The sequence below is a fragment of the Poecilia latipinna genome, unplaced genomic scaffold (genome assembly GCF_001443285.1).
Source record: "Poecilia latipinna isolate Pla-1442-1.1 unplaced genomic scaffold, P_latipinna-1.0 Scaffold696, whole genome shotgun sequence".
NCBI lineage: Eukaryota > Metazoa > Chordata > Actinopteri > Cyprinodontiformes > Poeciliidae > Poecilia > Poecilia latipinna.
The window spans coordinates 61,417-78,812 of record NW_015113312.1 but is presented as its reverse complement, the minus strand read 5'-3'; the positions used below and the strand labels follow the sequence as shown (position 1 = coordinate 78,812).

The 17,396-nt window shown below is 42.2% G+C and overlaps 1 protein-coding gene and 1 long non-coding RNA gene across 2 annotated transcripts in view; one reads left to right on the top strand and one right to left on the bottom strand.

The window, feature by feature from the left end:
• The window catches only part of LOC106954993 (semaphorin-5B-like), a gene marked incomplete at its 3' end in the record, with an annotated part of 216,152 nt that overhangs the window by 137,349 nt on the left and 61,407 nt on the right, over positions 1-17,396 (top strand). Inside the window, exons 6-8 of the mRNA XM_015044887.1 lie at positions 15,616-15,678; positions 16,403-16,501; positions 16,602-16,815. Of these exons, the coding sequence (XP_014900373.1) occupies positions 15,616-15,678; positions 16,403-16,501; positions 16,602-16,815 (376 nt within the window). The remainder of the gene's footprint in view (positions 1-15,615; positions 15,679-16,402; positions 16,502-16,601; positions 16,816-17,396) is intronic.
• LOC106954990 (uncharacterized) lies at positions 9,266-15,605 on the bottom strand. Its single transcript, XR_001426477.1, has 2 exons — positions 14,567-15,605; positions 9,266-12,250 (listed from the first exon to the last, which is right to left on the bottom strand). It is a non-coding gene; the product is annotated as an uncharacterized LOC106954990 (long non-coding RNA).

Below are 17,396 nucleotides of genomic sequence, written 5' to 3'. Positions count from 1 at the left end.
TGATTCAGTTTGATCCAGACTGAGTCTTCGTCCCTTGGCTGGGTCCTAGAAGTGTTTTCACACCACCGCGGAGCAAACATATTAGATGTGAAAGTGACATTAGATTTATTTTTTTTTATTTTTTGCTGGTGGGCTTTCGGATCGGCGACCAGGAGTGGCAGGTTTTGACACGGCTCATCGCCCAGAGCAGCGCTGCCGTTGGATTGACCCGAGCATTTGAACGTTTCTTGCATGTTTTCATTGCTTATAAGTGCGTGAAGACACTGCAAGAAAGTTTCTATCTGATTTGAATCTTCTGATTTGGAACTTCAGCAAAGAGTTTTTAGCGTTTTTAAGGAAAATGAACTGGATTTGCCAATCTTCAGAGGTGGGCAGAGTACCCGAAAAATGTACTCTAGTAAAAGTAGCACAGCTTCATCATAGTTTCAATCAAGTTAAAGTAAAGGAAGTACTCAAGTAAGAGTAAAAAATAGTATTTTGTAAAAAGTCTACTCAATTACTGAGTAACTGATTAAATTATCAATTATTTAATATTTAAAAATTACATTATCAGATGGTCTAAAATATTAAATTAAGTGGAAACCTTGGTATTTTATGGACCAAAATGATGATAATTCATGGAACAGAAAATAACAAAATCAAGCAAAATATATATTTTTTCCCAAAATCAGTTCCATTATAAAAAAAGACATTTTGTCAAAACATGTTTGTTTTTCAATCAGTGAGTAAGAATCCAGAAATGTTACTCAAGAAAGAGTAGAGATACGTCATAATAAAATTACTGACTAATTAAGAAGTAGAGCTTAGTAAAAATAGTCAGAAATATTCCAAAAAGTAAATTTTTTCTAAAAAAAAAAAAAAAACTTACTCTAGTAAATGTAACTTAGTAAATTTAACTAGTTACCACCCAACTCTGCCAATCTGTCAGCAACGATTTCAGGAACAAAGAAGTGTCATTATTTCAAACCAGCTTTTAAACCTTTGAGTTTAAACATAACAACGAGATAAAAACACCTGCAGGCATCAATCAGCGCTTAGCACTGATCCCAGAAGACAAAAAAAAAATAAAGCGTAAAGTCACCTTCAAACAAGGTAAACAGTTCATCTAAAAAGATGTGTAATATGAGGGCAGGCTGGATAAAAACCTCGTGACAAACGGAGCCCAATCTAAACCGGCATTGACAGCTTCATGAAGTGGAGAGTCTAAAGCTCTCGCTCCGTTTGGTTTATCAATGAGAGCAACAGAGGTAAACACAATGTGTTTGTTCTTCCCTTGGCATGAGCTGCGAGCGCATCGGAGTGAGCGGCGATGGGGAGAGGGAGGAGAAAGGTCTTTGTCAGTGCATCAGATGATCCTGGCGCAGATACGATGGCGGCAACATGGAGGTGGAATGTAAACACCGCATTACGGTCTGGCTCCTCACAGATCCGTCTGCGTCCGTCCGCCTTCACGCGTGCTTCGGCGTGTATTTTCCCTATCTTTCTCCGTTTTTCCACGTGTTGAGTGGAAACGGAGATCAACAGTTTCATTCTCTCCCTCTTTGACATTCTCCTGCAGCCAGAAAAACACGGCGATCCCTCCCAAGATGGACCGCCGTCGGATTGCCGTCAGGCTCCATGGCCTCCGCAGCAGCTGCTCGTTTTGCCACTTGCTTCTTTTTCAGCAATCAGACTTGCATCAAAGCCTACGTGCGGACATTTTCTTCTCACATTCAGTCATGCAAACGAGCAACTCAGACCACTGTACAGGCTGTGGGAGAGGTCTGGAAAACATTCCTCAGTGCAGACCAGTGAAAACAGTCCAGCGTGACTTCTGTGTGTGTTGTCTCTGATCTCTCGTGTGGCGCGGTCGGATCGCAGTGTTCCATGAAATAGGGCACAAATTTCCCTCTGATTGCCTTGCCCTTTCAGAATGAAGGTTCAGGGGTGGGGGGGGGGTAACGAGGTGGCGTAAAAGAACAACCCGTCCACCGATCGTATGGTTTGAAGGTTCCCGACTTCTAAGACTTTCTTGATTCTGAGGTCACCTCTATTTTTTCCCTCCAGCCTTTTTCCAGACTTCTTCCCACTGAGAAAATGTCAGAACTTTGGAATCAGCAGAAGGGGCCCCTGCGTGTTTGGGTCATGGGATTCGGCCTCGGTGCGGAGTTGGTGTTTGGAGTTGTTTCAGCTGAGCTGTGCTCTCAGGCTCCCACAGACAGCTGAAGGTGATGCGTATGGTTCCACTCCAGTACGACGGCATTCTGGAAAATCCACTTTTTCTTTTTAGCTTTACATCATCTTGTTATGTTACTACCTCATCAAAGACACCTGGAGTGTTGCCTTGATTCTTTCATGCATGTTTGAGAAATCTTTTAATCTCTTATGGCAGCCATTCATCTGTGCAAAACGGCTGGGGGCGACCGAACGCCGCCTCCGAGGAAGTAGCTCTTCCTCTGAGCTGCAGTTTCCAAGTTTCCAAGCTTCCACCTCACAGAGGAGCCATCCACCGCAAATCCCTCCACTCAGCTCCTTCAGACTAGCCAGCAGCATTTAGCAAACGCCTGGTGGAACTGCACCTCATTATAGGAGCTACTTCTCAGAGCAACGCTGGTATAAAAACATTGTTAAAAGGTTAATAGAGAAACGACGTTGTGACGACTTCCTGAAGGCGGAGTGTCAGAAAGAGCAGGAGTTTTTAAAGAGACAGAGACCCAATTTCAAGGCGTTAAATTACAAAGTCAGATTTCTTTTAAGTCATATCTGACATATAGTATGAAGTAAACATAGCTTCTTGCTTGTGCTATAAAATGGCACTATGTTCCTAGAAAATACATGATGCCGCCCCTTTAAGAAAATAACATCCGATGCATCAAGAAAACCTGCTAAGTTGTGTAATATTCCAGTCAGATATTATAACTTTGAAAACAATGTGGGTGCAGGATTATGTTTTGGTGGCTACCATCGCTAATTATCAGCACAAAGTTTTACAGTCGGTGTTGTTTTGTTTCTCGCCGCCTGCTGTTTCTTCTCTAAGCTCGGCTTTCTCCCTCCATCAGAAACACATTCATATTGGTTTCTTTCTGACACTTGAGTCACTTGTGCTGTAGGTGTGTGTCAGAACCGCCGTCTCATTCGTCTCTGCGTTTACCTCAAGTCCATCTGTTCTCTCCTCCAGTTGGGTTTTTTTTTTCTTTTTTTCCAGCCCACTTCCAACTCTGAACAGGAGTAAATCTGAACAAATAAATAAACAAGCAGGTGAGAGAATGAATTTGTAAAGGAGAAAAAAAAAATCTGTGAAAAAGTAATGAAAGAACTCGGAGCAGCAACAACTAACTTCCTCTCTCGGTGGCGGCTCACGAAAGCATTTTACTTTTCTGATTTTAATGAAAATGCTACATGACAGATTAAGGTTGTTCTGCTGCTACTGCAGAAGACATAATTCCCACAATGACACAAACAATTTAGTTTTTTTCTCCCTCTTTGCAACACGGTTTAAATGTTTTCTCTGTATGGATCCCAACAAAAACGCAGCCTGTCCTAAAAACATTTCCCCATCAGATATTCTTTCCGTATCAAACTGTTGTTTTGTACATTTGCACTTTTACTAACATGATAATCAGTCAATCTTGATTTAGATAGCCGGTCCCAACTTGCACGTAGCCAGTGCTTTGAGCATTCGAAAGTCAGCAGTGAAAATGTTGAAGATGGCAGACATTATTGTCACGAACTGTCAGAATTTAAGCTTAGTTTAGTAATTTTTATAAATAATAAAAAAATAAGTGAAAGTCAAAACTAAGAATTAGAACAAAAAAAAATAATAGCACAAGTTTAAGTTTCCTGGCCCAAAATCTGTTTAGTTCTTTTGCATTTCAAAATTAACCAGTTTTGCAGATAAACAGGTTTCAAATCAAGTTGTAAAGTCAAAGTTTTATTGTTTTTTTTTTCCATAAAAAAAAATTCACATTTTTGCCTGGTTTACACTTTAATATCTTTTCATCTACAATCCCTCATTAACAACAGTCAGCCTCCAAAAACAGAACTACTTTAGTTTTGACATCATCAAAAACGTAAGCTATATAACAGGAAATCAGTTTGTGATATTAACGCGATATTTGATATTCTCTGTAATCTTTATCATCTGACTAAAACTACTGAATGACTCCATTTTACTGACTGAATTTACTTTGTGTCACCATTAAAGTTGGGAATAACAACCAGTTCAACTTGTGTTAAGCCACCTTAGTTTTCATGTCGGTGTCTTTGTGTCCTGCAGTTTTTACCTAAATGCAGAAATCTTTCCAGCTAGAGCAGCAGAGTCAAACTCATTTTAGCTTTGGACCAAATCCAGATCATGAATGCTCTTAAAGGGCCAGTTATGTATTGATAAAACCTGATCACAAACTGTTAAAATATCAATGAATTGTTAAAATTAAATAATGTAATTGAACATCTTTTTAGCTGCACTGTGCAGAATCTCTGTCTGCACTTATGAAATTTCTCTCATCTTACCATGCAGGATAATTGAAGTGACTGAAGACAGTCTCTTCTATTTCTGCATGAATTAAGGTTATATTTATTTTTGACCACTTTGGGACAGTCACCACCGTGTTATGGAGTATTAATCTTCATATGTTTGTGTTCGCTCACTGACACGATGATGCACTGTAAAGTTTAAACCCTTCGTAAACCACATATACACACACTATATAAAATAAGATACTTAAAAAGCAACTCTTCATAGATTCGACAAGGCGTGATACTTCCTAAAATACACGCCCATCTCGCACGTTCAAGTCTGCGAATATTTTGTTACCAGTTTTTTGCAGTGAGAAAACATAAGCTGAATGAGTGTGGAAGCAGCTTCTGATCGCTTGCGGCTGATTTTTTTTATTTTTTTTGCCTTCTGTGCTTCTTCATGTCTCTCCAGCTGATCCACAGAGTCAACAGGTCAACCGCTACTGCTTGCTCCTATTTACAGGCGGTACCTTGTCCAAACTCCCTCCTCAGCAGAGATGATTGAGAACGTCCCAGCGCAGCAAAAGGGGAAACAAATCCATCTGTTATTGTGGGTGTCTTTGTTGGAGTTGGACGTTCCTCTGGGACAGAGCGAGCTGATGTCCACTTGAAGCCCGAGGACGCCGACGTTTTCTCATGCCGATATTACGCTAACACGAGTTTTGTTGGATATGCAGATCTGTGATTTTTTTTTTTTTTTTTTTTTCCGCCTTTGCTATGAACAAAGCTCAAGGACGGGGGCGGCTTTAGGTGGAAAGTGGAAAATCAAAATGAAAGGCCAGAGAGCGGACGTTAAGCTGACCCGCTGTGATATTGCTTCCCTTGTTTAGCATCAAGCTTCTGTCTTGCCCTGAGTCTGATGAGTCGTGGCTGATTTCATTCACACCCTTCATTAGTTTCCGCGCTGCAGTCGGGCCGCAGATTTAATTATTGATGCAGCCTTTGTCAGAACGGAGGGATTATCAGTGAGCGAGCTCCAGAGCTGCGGCTGCGTGGGCCACTCGTCGCAGCATGGCCAAGCAGCTGGGAAGAAATAACTTTGATCTGCATGTGCAGAAGTAACACCTTTAAAAGAGGAATTATAAGCTGTACATTGTTTTTTTATTTATTAGAATAGCGTAAACCACGAGTCTTTTGCCTTTATATCTCTGCATGCTTTGCACATCCTCCTTTGCAAAATGGCTCAGAATTGATGGGTAGCTCTTGTACATCAATTTGTCAAGTGTTGGATTTCTGCCTGGACTTGGACTGGGTCATTCAATCATGAATATGCTTTTATCCGAAGCATTCCTACAGCCGTGTCTGTATTGGGAGTCATTGTTCCAATGGAGGGTGAACCTCCATAAATAACCTGAATCTGCTTAGTTTTACGACGGGGATGGTGTTTTCAGGATGACCTGCAGTGCTGGTTTTCATGTAGGGTACAGCAGATGTCAAAAGAAAAAGAAAGTCATCCTCACCTATCCTGACTTGGCAGATTCGGAGATCTGGGAGGTTTGCTGTTGTGCCATGCTTTGCTTTTTGTTGTACTAACTTTGCTTTTAGTTGTGGATTGATTAAACCTCCATAAGACCTTCAAAGTGTCGGACATTGTAAACACAAACTGTGCCTGACCGTTACCTGCTAAGGGTAACGTTCTCTCTGGATCTCTCGCAGCCCGAATGTAGCTCAGTTTAGATAATGCAGTTTATTTTAAATACCTTCTTAAAATAAACAATTAATTAATGCGGATAATAGGTCATTTTAAGCCTTCTTCACTCAGACTTGCCATGACCATGGTCATGTGGTGGTTTAGTGGTTCTGATGATGGATTTAGAGACTGGAATAGATCAGATTTCCCACCAGCCAGTTACTGATAAAACCTGACTGCCATCATGCAGGTCCAGTTGCCTCTTTAACTCTTCTGACTTCACAGAAGAAGTAGCTGGTAAGCAATTATTGACACCCAGTGTGCAGAATTTAGTTGTCCATTTTGGCAATAAATCTGCCAGACACTAAACACAAATTTCCACTTGTGTAAATAGATGTTTGTCAGTAGATATACTTTGGTTTTGTGCAGTAGCTCTGCAGTGAGCCTCCGTATCACTGTTGTGTTCAGTACCTAAAGAGAAACATTTCTTACCATCATCCAGCTAGATCTACTAAAACAGATTTACGTCTTACATATTTGTCTTCCTGGCGCTTTTGAAACTCAGTGTTAGTTTGGATCAATGCAGTCGTTCAGCGACTGAACGTCTCTTGGCAGAGTTAATCTCACCTCCTGCTGCCGGCTATTTGCTGCTCTCTGCACCTGAATGTGCTGCTTAATGACATGAACAATTTGTCAAAGAAGAAGAAAAAAGAAACAGAAAGAAAGTCACACATGGTCCAGTATTTTTTTCTGAATATTGCTGTACTTTCCTCCATGTCGGCGGCAGTAAGTGAATGAACATCATGTGCCGCTGCTCCGACTCAGCCTCTGGCTGCATTCTGTTTGACTCAGAGAGGTTTCTGCAGATGAGCTCATGGCGGATAAGTGTGTGTGTGTGTGTGTGTGTGTGTGTGTGTGTGTGTGTGGACATGTTGGACTGGGAGTGAAACACAAAGGAGAGGTGTGGGTGTGATCAGTGTGTGGAGACAATGAGACAAAACGGCTTAAAGTCACGTTTCATTCAGCCAACGGTTTCTAGAAACTCAACATTGTTTTTGTTTTTTTTTAACCGATGGAGTTTGAATCTATAAATCTGGATTTCCTTTCACGTTTCAATAAGCATGCAAAATCAAACAGATATCAGCAGGTGCTGATGTCTGGCTTACATGTGCTATGCAAGCTGCCATGTTTTAGCTGTTGCACCTTCCTTTTATTTTTTATTAATTCATTAATTCAGTCACACCTTTAATGATGAAACGCAGAACGAAATCCAACCGCCCACCTCATCTGTTGGGTTGTCAGGTAATGGTGTGGAAACAGACTTGCATAATCTCACTGTCCTGACAAAGCCTGAAAAATAATTCCTTGAATTTTAGTTTATTCAGCAGGGAAGCAAGACACTGCTGATATATATTTTCCTCCTGAAACCGGCGCTCAGTTAGCTCCACCCTGACGATTTGCTCTTAAACGTACAATTTGAATCCGAATCTCAAAGAACCATTAAGCTGAAGTCGAATCCTTCTGCTTCGAGTTGCAGGCTGGTCATTGTTGTCTGTGCGCAAACAAGGAGCTGAACTGGTTTAGTCTGTGTAATCCAACCCAATACGTCTGCCCCCAGATATTTTAGCACAGTTTGTCATAAACTCTGCAGCTATGAGCAGCTGTACGTTTTAGATGTCGTCGCTCACATCTGTGGCTACTGATGTACACATTGCATCGTTTTGTGATTCTGCTGGAAACGTATAATGGACGCGGAACATCACCAGCGGTTTCACGAGTGGTTTCAGACCTGTGAGCGCTGGCTGCTCACTCTGTTGCTGCGTTGGTGGATAAGTGTTGCTCTCCTGACCCACCCGGGCGACGACTGCTGCCAGATTCGCCCGCAGTGTCAAGTGGTGAGTGTCTGTGTTTACGCCGGGTGTGGGTTGTCGTCTGAAATGGCCAACCGCGGTTAGAATCATGAGAAAACAGAGAATGTGGGTTTATGCTAGTCTTATGCAAGGTTTTGCGGATAAGCTCATCAGTGAGGAAGAAGAGTTTTTTCTCGTGTAAAACGGTAAATACAGTCGTCTGAAGCACATCCCACGTTCTAATTTTACACCGTCGGCTCCAACACAGATCCGTCTCGACCTCCAACAAGTTGTCACGCGGCTCAAGTTCAAACAGCCGTTAATTCCCACGGCACACTTATTGCCAACATTCATGAATCCTAATGAGTTGTCACGCGTGATGTTGGCGGCGTGTCGGCGAGAGGCGTCCTTATCGACGCAAGCGTCACATTTCAGGAGCGAGGCAGGTTTGCGTTTTACCGCTGCTAGCAGCAGATTCCTTACTTCATTAGCATCTCCAGCTCTCCATCATTTGGCCCCTTTTTCTCTCTCCACTGCTCATAAAAATAGAATTCATTTCCGAGCCCAGAGACCACCTTTCCGCCGTAAAAGTGATGAATCCTCGATCATGGTGCTAATTGTGTTATCTGCTATTTTATTTGCCCATAAAATCTTTTTTTTTTTTCTTAATTCTCCAGCTTCTTTTCCCCCCACACGTCCTGCTTCCTTTAGGGAAAGTTGCCAGAGGGCAAAATACTTTTACCATGTCTAACGAGAGGTGAAATGGGGAGAAATGGGGTGTCAAGTTTGGGTTTGGTGAAGGGAACTGATGGCGGGGGTTGCAGATTGACTTTGGCCTTTGCTAAATGATGAAAATGAACCCCAGCTTGCTTCTGAGACGTCAGGTACGAATAATGGAGCCTCTCTGGCCTGAGGTTGAAAATAAAACATTGCAGTAATTCTTCTGAGCGGGTAGATCTCGAATTGCAATATTTGTTATCCAGGTCACATTTGTAGTCTTTTAATTTATTTCAAACATTGAAGGTTAGCAGTGGAAAAGACGCGTCTATATATTGGGAAAAATATTAAAAGCTTTGACGTATTAACGCATTTTTCACATATTTTGACTTTCATGTGACGGAGCAACAAAGAGGAGCTTGAACCTGTGAAGTGGAGGAAATTAATACTGAGATTTCTCGCTTTACTGAAAAAAAAAAAGCACATCTCCACAGCATGATGCTACCACTGCCATGTCTCACATCATTATCTTCAGGATATAAACATGGTTTGAGTTTTTCACTACGCAGCATTTTGCAAAATGGTCAGTTTTCCTCTCATCTCATGAGAGGACCTTCTTCTCTGGTGGCAAACTGAAGATGGCGTCTGTTTCCTTAAATTAAATTACAACCTTAATTTACAGACACAAAGTAGTCCATAGCACTTAAAAACCAGAACTAAAACAAAAACCATAAAGCACATAAATACTTATTCCAGTGCTTATAAAACCTCGAGGTACATGTTGTGTCGTTCCAGTTGACAGGACTCTAACTTTGAAGTCGTTTGACGCATCGAAACGGTGCATAAATTTATACAAGAACGAGGCGCGAAAAGAAGGGACGTCGCTCATGACTAACATTTGACTTGCAGATGTCCGTCTCAGCAGCCTGAGCGCTGCGTCCTGATTGGTTACTTGCAGCTTCTTCCTTATTCTTCATTACAGCTTCACTGTAGTTACACCAGTAAGCTATGGCATATAAACAGGGACACTTTAGCATCACGTTAACATGTTAAATTTAAGTACCACTGCCAAAACATTAGCTTGCATCATCGCAGAGATCACTCCTTGGAATATGGCATAAATATTTCACTTTACTCTCCACGTCCTGAACTCCCTGATGTACCCGACTTTTCCGCCTGGTTCCTTGATTTTTGTGATGCTGTTTTTCTTGTGCAAATGTTCTCTAAAACATCTGAGGCCTTCACACAGATTAAATCACACACATTTGATGACAGTAAAATACTGCCTTCCTAAGTTACCTTGGATTTTATTTTGAAAGTTCCCCTCACATTTATGCTACTTTTCATCGGTCCATCTCGTCGAAGTTGCATTAAATTTTATGGCTTAACATGACATAACATAAAAATATTTTAAAATTGTAGAAATTACGATGTGTGGTTATGCATCATAAAGACAAAAAAAAAGAGTATGTGTCATTTTTCCACAGCTGCAATTATTCAAATGTCATCTCATGCAACGACTTCACAGATCCTTAAGACACACAAGTCCCATTTTTTTATGTTTTTAACTCAATAAAATGCTGCTATCAATTCATACGGAGGCAAATTAAATGGATAAAGGACAAAACACTGTGTGGCTGCATAATTTCCCTTCTAATACCCTTAATGAGAAAACTGATAGGAGCTATTTGGAAAATAAATAACCTGTTAAGTACGAGTTTCAGGTTGTTTCCAACCAAAGCATATTTAAACTCTTTTCTAACTGCTGCATGTCATCTGGTACGAGAGCGTGGACATCTGATTGACATCAATGCAAATGACGGGATGGAAACTAGGCTCACAAGCTGCCTTTGATTCGTCTATTCGTTGCACTAAACTTGCATCGACCTATTGTACTTCTCCGATGACTTCATGTAATTAAATCTGACTGCGTGCGACGTATTCAGTGAAGTCAGAGAACGTGGCCCGTTATGTGGTGGAAGGAAAACATGCAGGAGAAATCACACACAAGCTGTTAGTTCAGCAACAAACCATGCAGATCAACAAGCGAAGGAACAAACCGGAGTGAAGGAATGAACATCTTTACCGACTTGACAGGGGGATCAAGATACGTAAAAGTTTTTTAAAAATTTAGAATGATCCCATCTCTTTTTGTTCATTTTATGTGTGATTATTAAAACTAAAAGCACCAGCAAATTATTCCTACTCCTTAAACTCCGTCACACAGTTATCAAAACTCCAGCTACTCTTCTTCTGGAGAGAGAGTCTCCAGCAGCTCTTCACACCCGGACTCCTAAATTCATTAGCCGTTCTGAAAATTAGCCAAAGCTCAAGAAAGCATCTGAGAACTTGCACACCAAAGCAAGTGTCTCTGTTTGTTGTGCCTTAAAGCACTTATGCGGATTTTTTTTTCCTACTTTGCACTTTCTTAAAAACTATTCTTTCTGAGACTTATGTTCACTGTTTATATCCTGCATCAGTGTCAAATGTGTTTCTCTTCCAAGTCGCTGGTGTTTGCTTGTGCTATTTTTAGCCACAGCATGCTGTGCTGTGTCAGCGTTTATAATTAAATCCGTCTACTGCAATTAATTGGAAAATTGCTCATTTGGATTCTATTGTAAAACAGCATTGTGATTTCCTTCCCCTTAATTTTTTTTTCTTATTTAATCTGTTTATAATTATTAACAACATATGAAGAGATTTGTCTTTGAGTTTGTTTTCTTTTAACCTGATTTTTAAATCAACGCGATGCAAATTTATGCAGAAGCGATCTGCTCCCTGCCTGCTTTACAAATGACAGAAAATAAACGAGAGCCCCGACAGAAACACGGACTCCAGAGCCTCGCTTCGATTCATTCAGCTGGCGGCCGGCGGGCCATTCACGTTTTTCTGGAGCAGGAGGGAAGGAATTCGAGGCAGAGCCTGGTACTCTCCCAGGCTGTGTGTGTGTGTGTGTGTGTGTGGCTTTGTTCCAAAGCAACGTGAAGAAAGAAGAAATGAATTAAGAGAGGAGGGACAGGGAGGAGGGCGGCGGTTTTTGGTGAAGGTCAGCGGGTTAAGCCGACGGGGATTCTTGTAGATGGGGCCCCGCAGAAAGAGATGGTAACGCTCCAAGCTGTGAATCACCGGAAAGGCATCCGTCTCCTTCTGTGTGTGTGTGTGTGTTTACAATGACGTCATTCCATTAGTCCCCTTGCCTGACAGGCGCTGACAGACGGAGGTTGTGGAGGAGCAGTGTTTTCATTTCAGCCGGCAGATTGATGCACTGCAGCGGAGGAAGAAGAGGAGGAAGAGGGGAGGGGGCGGAGCCGCGCTCTGATTGGCAGGTGCCACGCTGCTCGCTGAGCTCTGGGTGGAAACTGGATTAGAGGTTGTCGTTGACGGTCTGCGTACCGTTCAGAAGCTGCAGTGACGTGATCAGAACATGGACACCCGGTCAGACACTCGTGCCGTTTCTTCTCGTCTTCCCGTTTGGTTTCATTTCAAAGACAGCCCATCCTGTGACGCAGCCGGTTTCCTCCTCCACTTCAGCCTGGAGGAGGTTAATTGAAGGGACCTGCCGTGGGAGATGGGAAGATGAGCTTTAACCGTCTGCATGGGTCAGAGCCCACCGCTCTGATGGCTGCAGGAGCCACGTGTGGCTTCACCACGCTAATGGATCCGTCTCAGACGCACCTCTAACCTACACTCTTAACGACGGTGACAAAAGTTTCACTTGTCGTTTTTCTTATTTATTTTTTTAATTCAGCCTAATGTATTCAAGCACGGCCGAAACGACTTCAGTCTGGTTTTTCTACTTTTCCTCCAATTCTTGGTCTCTTCAGGGTTGCAGCGAGATAAAAAGCGTTTTTGGAGGAGGAAGATGTGAAGCAGGACTTCAGATAACACACACACTAACTGAGACTGATAACGTCTGAGCAAATGGTTGGTTTAGAGCAGGGTGTCCAAAGTGTGGCCCCTCCTCGGGGCTCATTTCAAACTGATTTTGTGCAGCCCTCGAGTGAAATACAAAAATGGCACAAATTTGATTTTCCAACTCGATGTTGAAGACAAAAAAAGAAGTAAAATTTGCACAAATGTGATGCCTTTCATAAAGGAAACAGATGCATTCAAGTTTTTTTTTTTAAATTGGAAGATAGGATAGAAAGCCAGCCATAGTAAATAGTTCAGCAAACATCTGGTGACTTTTACTCTAGAGCAGTGGTGTCCAAATCATTTTCGTTTTGGGCCAAATCAAGATCATGAATGCTCTTAAAGGGCCGGTTGTGCCAGAATGTTTTGATAAAACCTGATCACAAACTGTTAAACTATCAGTGAATTCTTAAAACTAAATATTACTGAACATTTTTGCAATAAAAATCAAAGTGTTTGTGGTACTAATTTGGAAATATTTGCGCTTATTTATGACGATAAATACAACTTTTTATTATTCACTGCATAGATCATGGACCATGATCTGACATCTACTAAAGTTTTTGACAATGTTTGAGAAAAATCTAAACTAAACTCCCAATCATGTATTAGCGCAAAAAAAGTGCAGGGTTTTGTTGATTTTTGCATGAATTTCCACGATAATTCTCCAGAAATTTTAGGGACTTTTGATAGAATTTGGCAGTAAACAGATAAGAACTACATTTTTTTTAAATTGATAACAGGATATTTAAGCACACTTAATGTTTAGTGTAGAGGGCCACTTAAAAAGCTTTAGTGGGCCAGGTTTGGCCCATGGGCCTCGAGTTTGACACACGTGCTGTAGAGCACACCTTCGTAGTAAACTCAGCTAAAGAAAGCAATTATTTCTGAAGAAAGACAAAATAATCCAAAGATATTACAAATGTTAATTTTGAAACTGTGGTGTTTCTGTTTCAGAGAATCTCTTGTATTTTCTATGTTTTGGACTGGAAGCAAAAAAAAAAACATCCCCAGAAGATCCTGCTTGCTAGTGGATCTTAGTCTGTTTCTAAAATCATCAAATTGCATTTAAAATATGAAATTACAATCCTTAGAACAAAATGTCAGTCAGAATATGCTTAAGAGCAAGATGACTGGATATTCCCAGGTCATGGACATATTCGTCTTGCTCATTAGTTTGGGATCTGCAGTATTCAGTTTGGTATTTTTACTCGTTGGCAGCAATTTATGCAGATGCTAATCACCTTAAGTTTAATAATTTCCCCGGCTGCAAGGGGGGTTGATAAATTCTTTGGACTGTGCTACAAAGGAGACCAATGTGAGCTGTTTATGTGCTCCGCAAATTAAAAGCTGAGCATTTCATGCCCAGAAGAAGATTTTGTTCCATTCAGAAATACATTTAAAGTTTAAGCAGACTTTTACAAAGCAGAGGTTCTGACAATCTGCCTAGACAGATTTAGGCTGTTCTGCTGAGCTTTAATTAAAACCGAAGAAAGAGAGTAAGAGTGATATACCTGCAAGACACTGTGGGGGAGAACGAGTTAAGTACCTCAAGGCTGCACACACAGAATGTGTTGGAGAGGAAGTCCAGAACGAACAAGGTTCATTTATTTTGTGTTTTTATTGAAAAGCATTTGTTCTGTGCTTGAAGTTGACCCATCACTGCCGGGCGTCATTAATTTTGAAAGTTGTCTTTGACCACCTGGGAGAGTTATCTGCTTAGGTAAGACGTATAGGGAGGATGAGTTTTGTTGGCAAACCGGGTAGCCATGTGTGGAAACCCTCGAAATACAAACACCTTTTATTGTTTCTGTGTGCAATAATCTCACACAGAAAAATGTAGAAAAATACAACTTTTAATTTGACAAGAGACAGGAGCTCATACCATATTGTCACCACGACATCGTGACAATTTTAACAAATGTTTAAATAACATTTTATTTTTGTACAAGTTACTCACCCCAGCTTTAATGATCAGCGTCTTGCTGTTTCTGTGGATTGTACATTTGGCTCTGAGGTCCAGTTCTGGTCACAGTGCTGAACGAGGAGCCGTGTTTGTCTTGGCACCACATGAACAGGATGGATGGAGAGGTAAAACAAACATTTGGAGAAGTGAAACAAAGTGTGTCACGTTGGGTTGGCCAAATCTCCATAACAACCTTTAATATTCACCGAAATGCTAACTGGCTACTTAGGAGCAAAGCCAGTGAAAAGCTACGTCGTCAAATGTGAGCATGTGGCTTTGCTAAGCTGTGCTAGCACTTCGGTTAAATTACACTAAGATTTAGCTCTAAACTAATAATTGTGTCAAACTGTAAACACAAACAGCGAGATGATAATTATCAGAATAATAGTCGATAAAGCTACACTTTAAAGTTTAAGCTAACCCGCTCTGTCTGGGCCACTGAGGAGACGGGCGGGTGGACCGAGGCCAGCCTCACACACAGCGTGGGCCCTCTGGCACCTTTTCATGCCCAGTTCAGGCCAAACCAGCACCATCTCTCAACCCACTTAACGGGATCCAGCGCAGCTCCTGCGGCCAGCAACCCTGTGCGTGCGCATCAGCATGTTTGCACTGCAGCTGCTGCCGCCTGCATCCATAATTAAGCCCAGCACCTACTGTAACGATCAACAGGAAAATAATTGGCTCGTCGAGGCTGACCGTGGAAGAGGGCAGAGGAGGTGAGTGCTGCAAACTTTTCCCAGAAAGGGGGGGAAGAAGAAGGAAGCCATTTACATGCTAATGCCGTCCTCAGCCCTTCAGCTGCCTCGTTGCGCGCCTCGCCCTCTCCCCTCAAATGGGCTCCTTGCTGGCAAGCCAATCACAACGTGTACACAATAAACAAACAGCGCGGAGGTTAAAGTCTTTTCAGGCGTCGTCTTTAGCCTTCCTGAGGCGCTAGCGAAAGTCGGTCGTTGCGTAACTTTTCGAAGTGCCTCGGGGAAGTCCGCGCCGCCGCTTCTCGGCCTCTTTCTCACCTCTTTTGTCATCTTGTGTTTGTTTCCTAGGCGACAGAGTGGGCACCGGATGAGGAAACCAGGAAGTCGTGTCAGAGCAAAGGCAAAACAGAGGTAACCTCAATCACGCCCCCAATTACAGCGCTCCGTGTCAGCATGGCTCGCGTACAGCGGGGCCATTTTTTGATATCTTCTGCCTCGGTGCTTGTTAGTCTCTCGGGAGGTTCCTCGGCAGAGGAGCGCCATTTCGAAACCTTCAATCAAAAGTTGTTTTGCTCGACTTTATAAGAGAGGGAACTCAGATGGGAAGGGGAGGGAAATGTCTAAGAAAGCGCCCATGGGGACATGTTGGGACACTTAGAGAGGACGTCCTTTGAAAAATGCCCGAGAGCAGCTGCTGAGTTCAGTTGCCTCCTTCGCATTGTTTTGTAGGAACTGATTGCAAAATCATATGCGTCTCCCACTGAGCCCGTAAGGCGAAGATTGAAGCCAGATGCACAAAACTATTTTCTTTGCTCAATTACCTCACTTCTCTGCAGCGAAAGGCCTATAAATCAATGCCTCGCTTTTGTTGGAAAAGAATTTGATTCTTTGTGCCGAACAACATGCAGTTGACTTGGAGTCTTTGTCGATGCCACAAATAAACTGCCATTTTCTTCCAAACTAGCATTCATATGTCTCAACAATGGACCCGCAGGCGAAAGCTGCAAACGCCACGTTCCAGGAAACCCGCTGCATTGTTCTCCTTAGCAACACGTCCCATAGCATCCAGTGAACCGATGCAGATTTCATCCCGCTGTTACCGTTTTTAGACGTTCATTTTCATCTCTCTTTTTAGATGGAGTGCCAGAATTACATCAGAGTCCTGCTGGTGAACAAGACCGAGGTCATGACCTGCGGGACCAATGCTTTCCAGCCGCTATGCATCAGCAGAGAGGTAGAGCGAGGAAGTAGCTCTGTATGAAGTCGGTGACATCACTTCCTCCTCCCTCCTGTTGGCACTCGGCTTGCTCCTCGGTCCTTTGTTTCTTTTCCAGGTGGGCAACATCAGCAGAGTGCTGGAGCGCGTAAACGGCGTGGCGCGCTGCCCGTACGACCCTCGCCACAACTCCACGGCGGTGGTAACCGAAAGCGGGGAGCTCTACGCCGCCACCGTCATCGACTTCTCGGGTCGCGACCCCGTCATCTACAGGAGCCTGGGCGGCATGCCGCCGCTGCGCACTGCCCAGTACAACTCCAAGTGGCTCAACGGTAAGACCATTACTATGAAAGTGTCTTTCAGAAGTATTCATACACCTTAAATATTAAACAGCAAAGTTTTTTTTTGTTTGTTTTAACATGACTAAACTTACATGAACACAAAGATGAAATAAATTTAAATACTATAGAACTAGAACAGAGAATCACACAAATTCTTGACAATTTCCCACAGTTATGTTTTTTTCCATTTAATCTAAACAACAAACTTCAGTATATTTTATTTGGCTCAGAAAAAAGTAGTCTAGTGATGTGGCAGGAAACGGGTACATTGTTTTTAGCATCTTTTTACAAATATCTGGGAAGTGTGGCAGGCATATGTTTTGTTTCTTTCTTTCACTCCGATGACCCTAAATGCAAACCAGTTCAACAATGTCTCCTTTATTAGTGAATATAGTCTAAACAACATCATCCAGACCAAGAAAACACACCAGCAAGGACATTTCAATAAACTAGAATATTATTGAAAAGTTCATTTTCACTCAGTTCTCTAGGTGGAAAAAAGAAAAAAATAATCTAAATTGAAATTGCTAGCTGGTCCGGTGGTATTATCTCCGCCAGTATTTCACAGACTC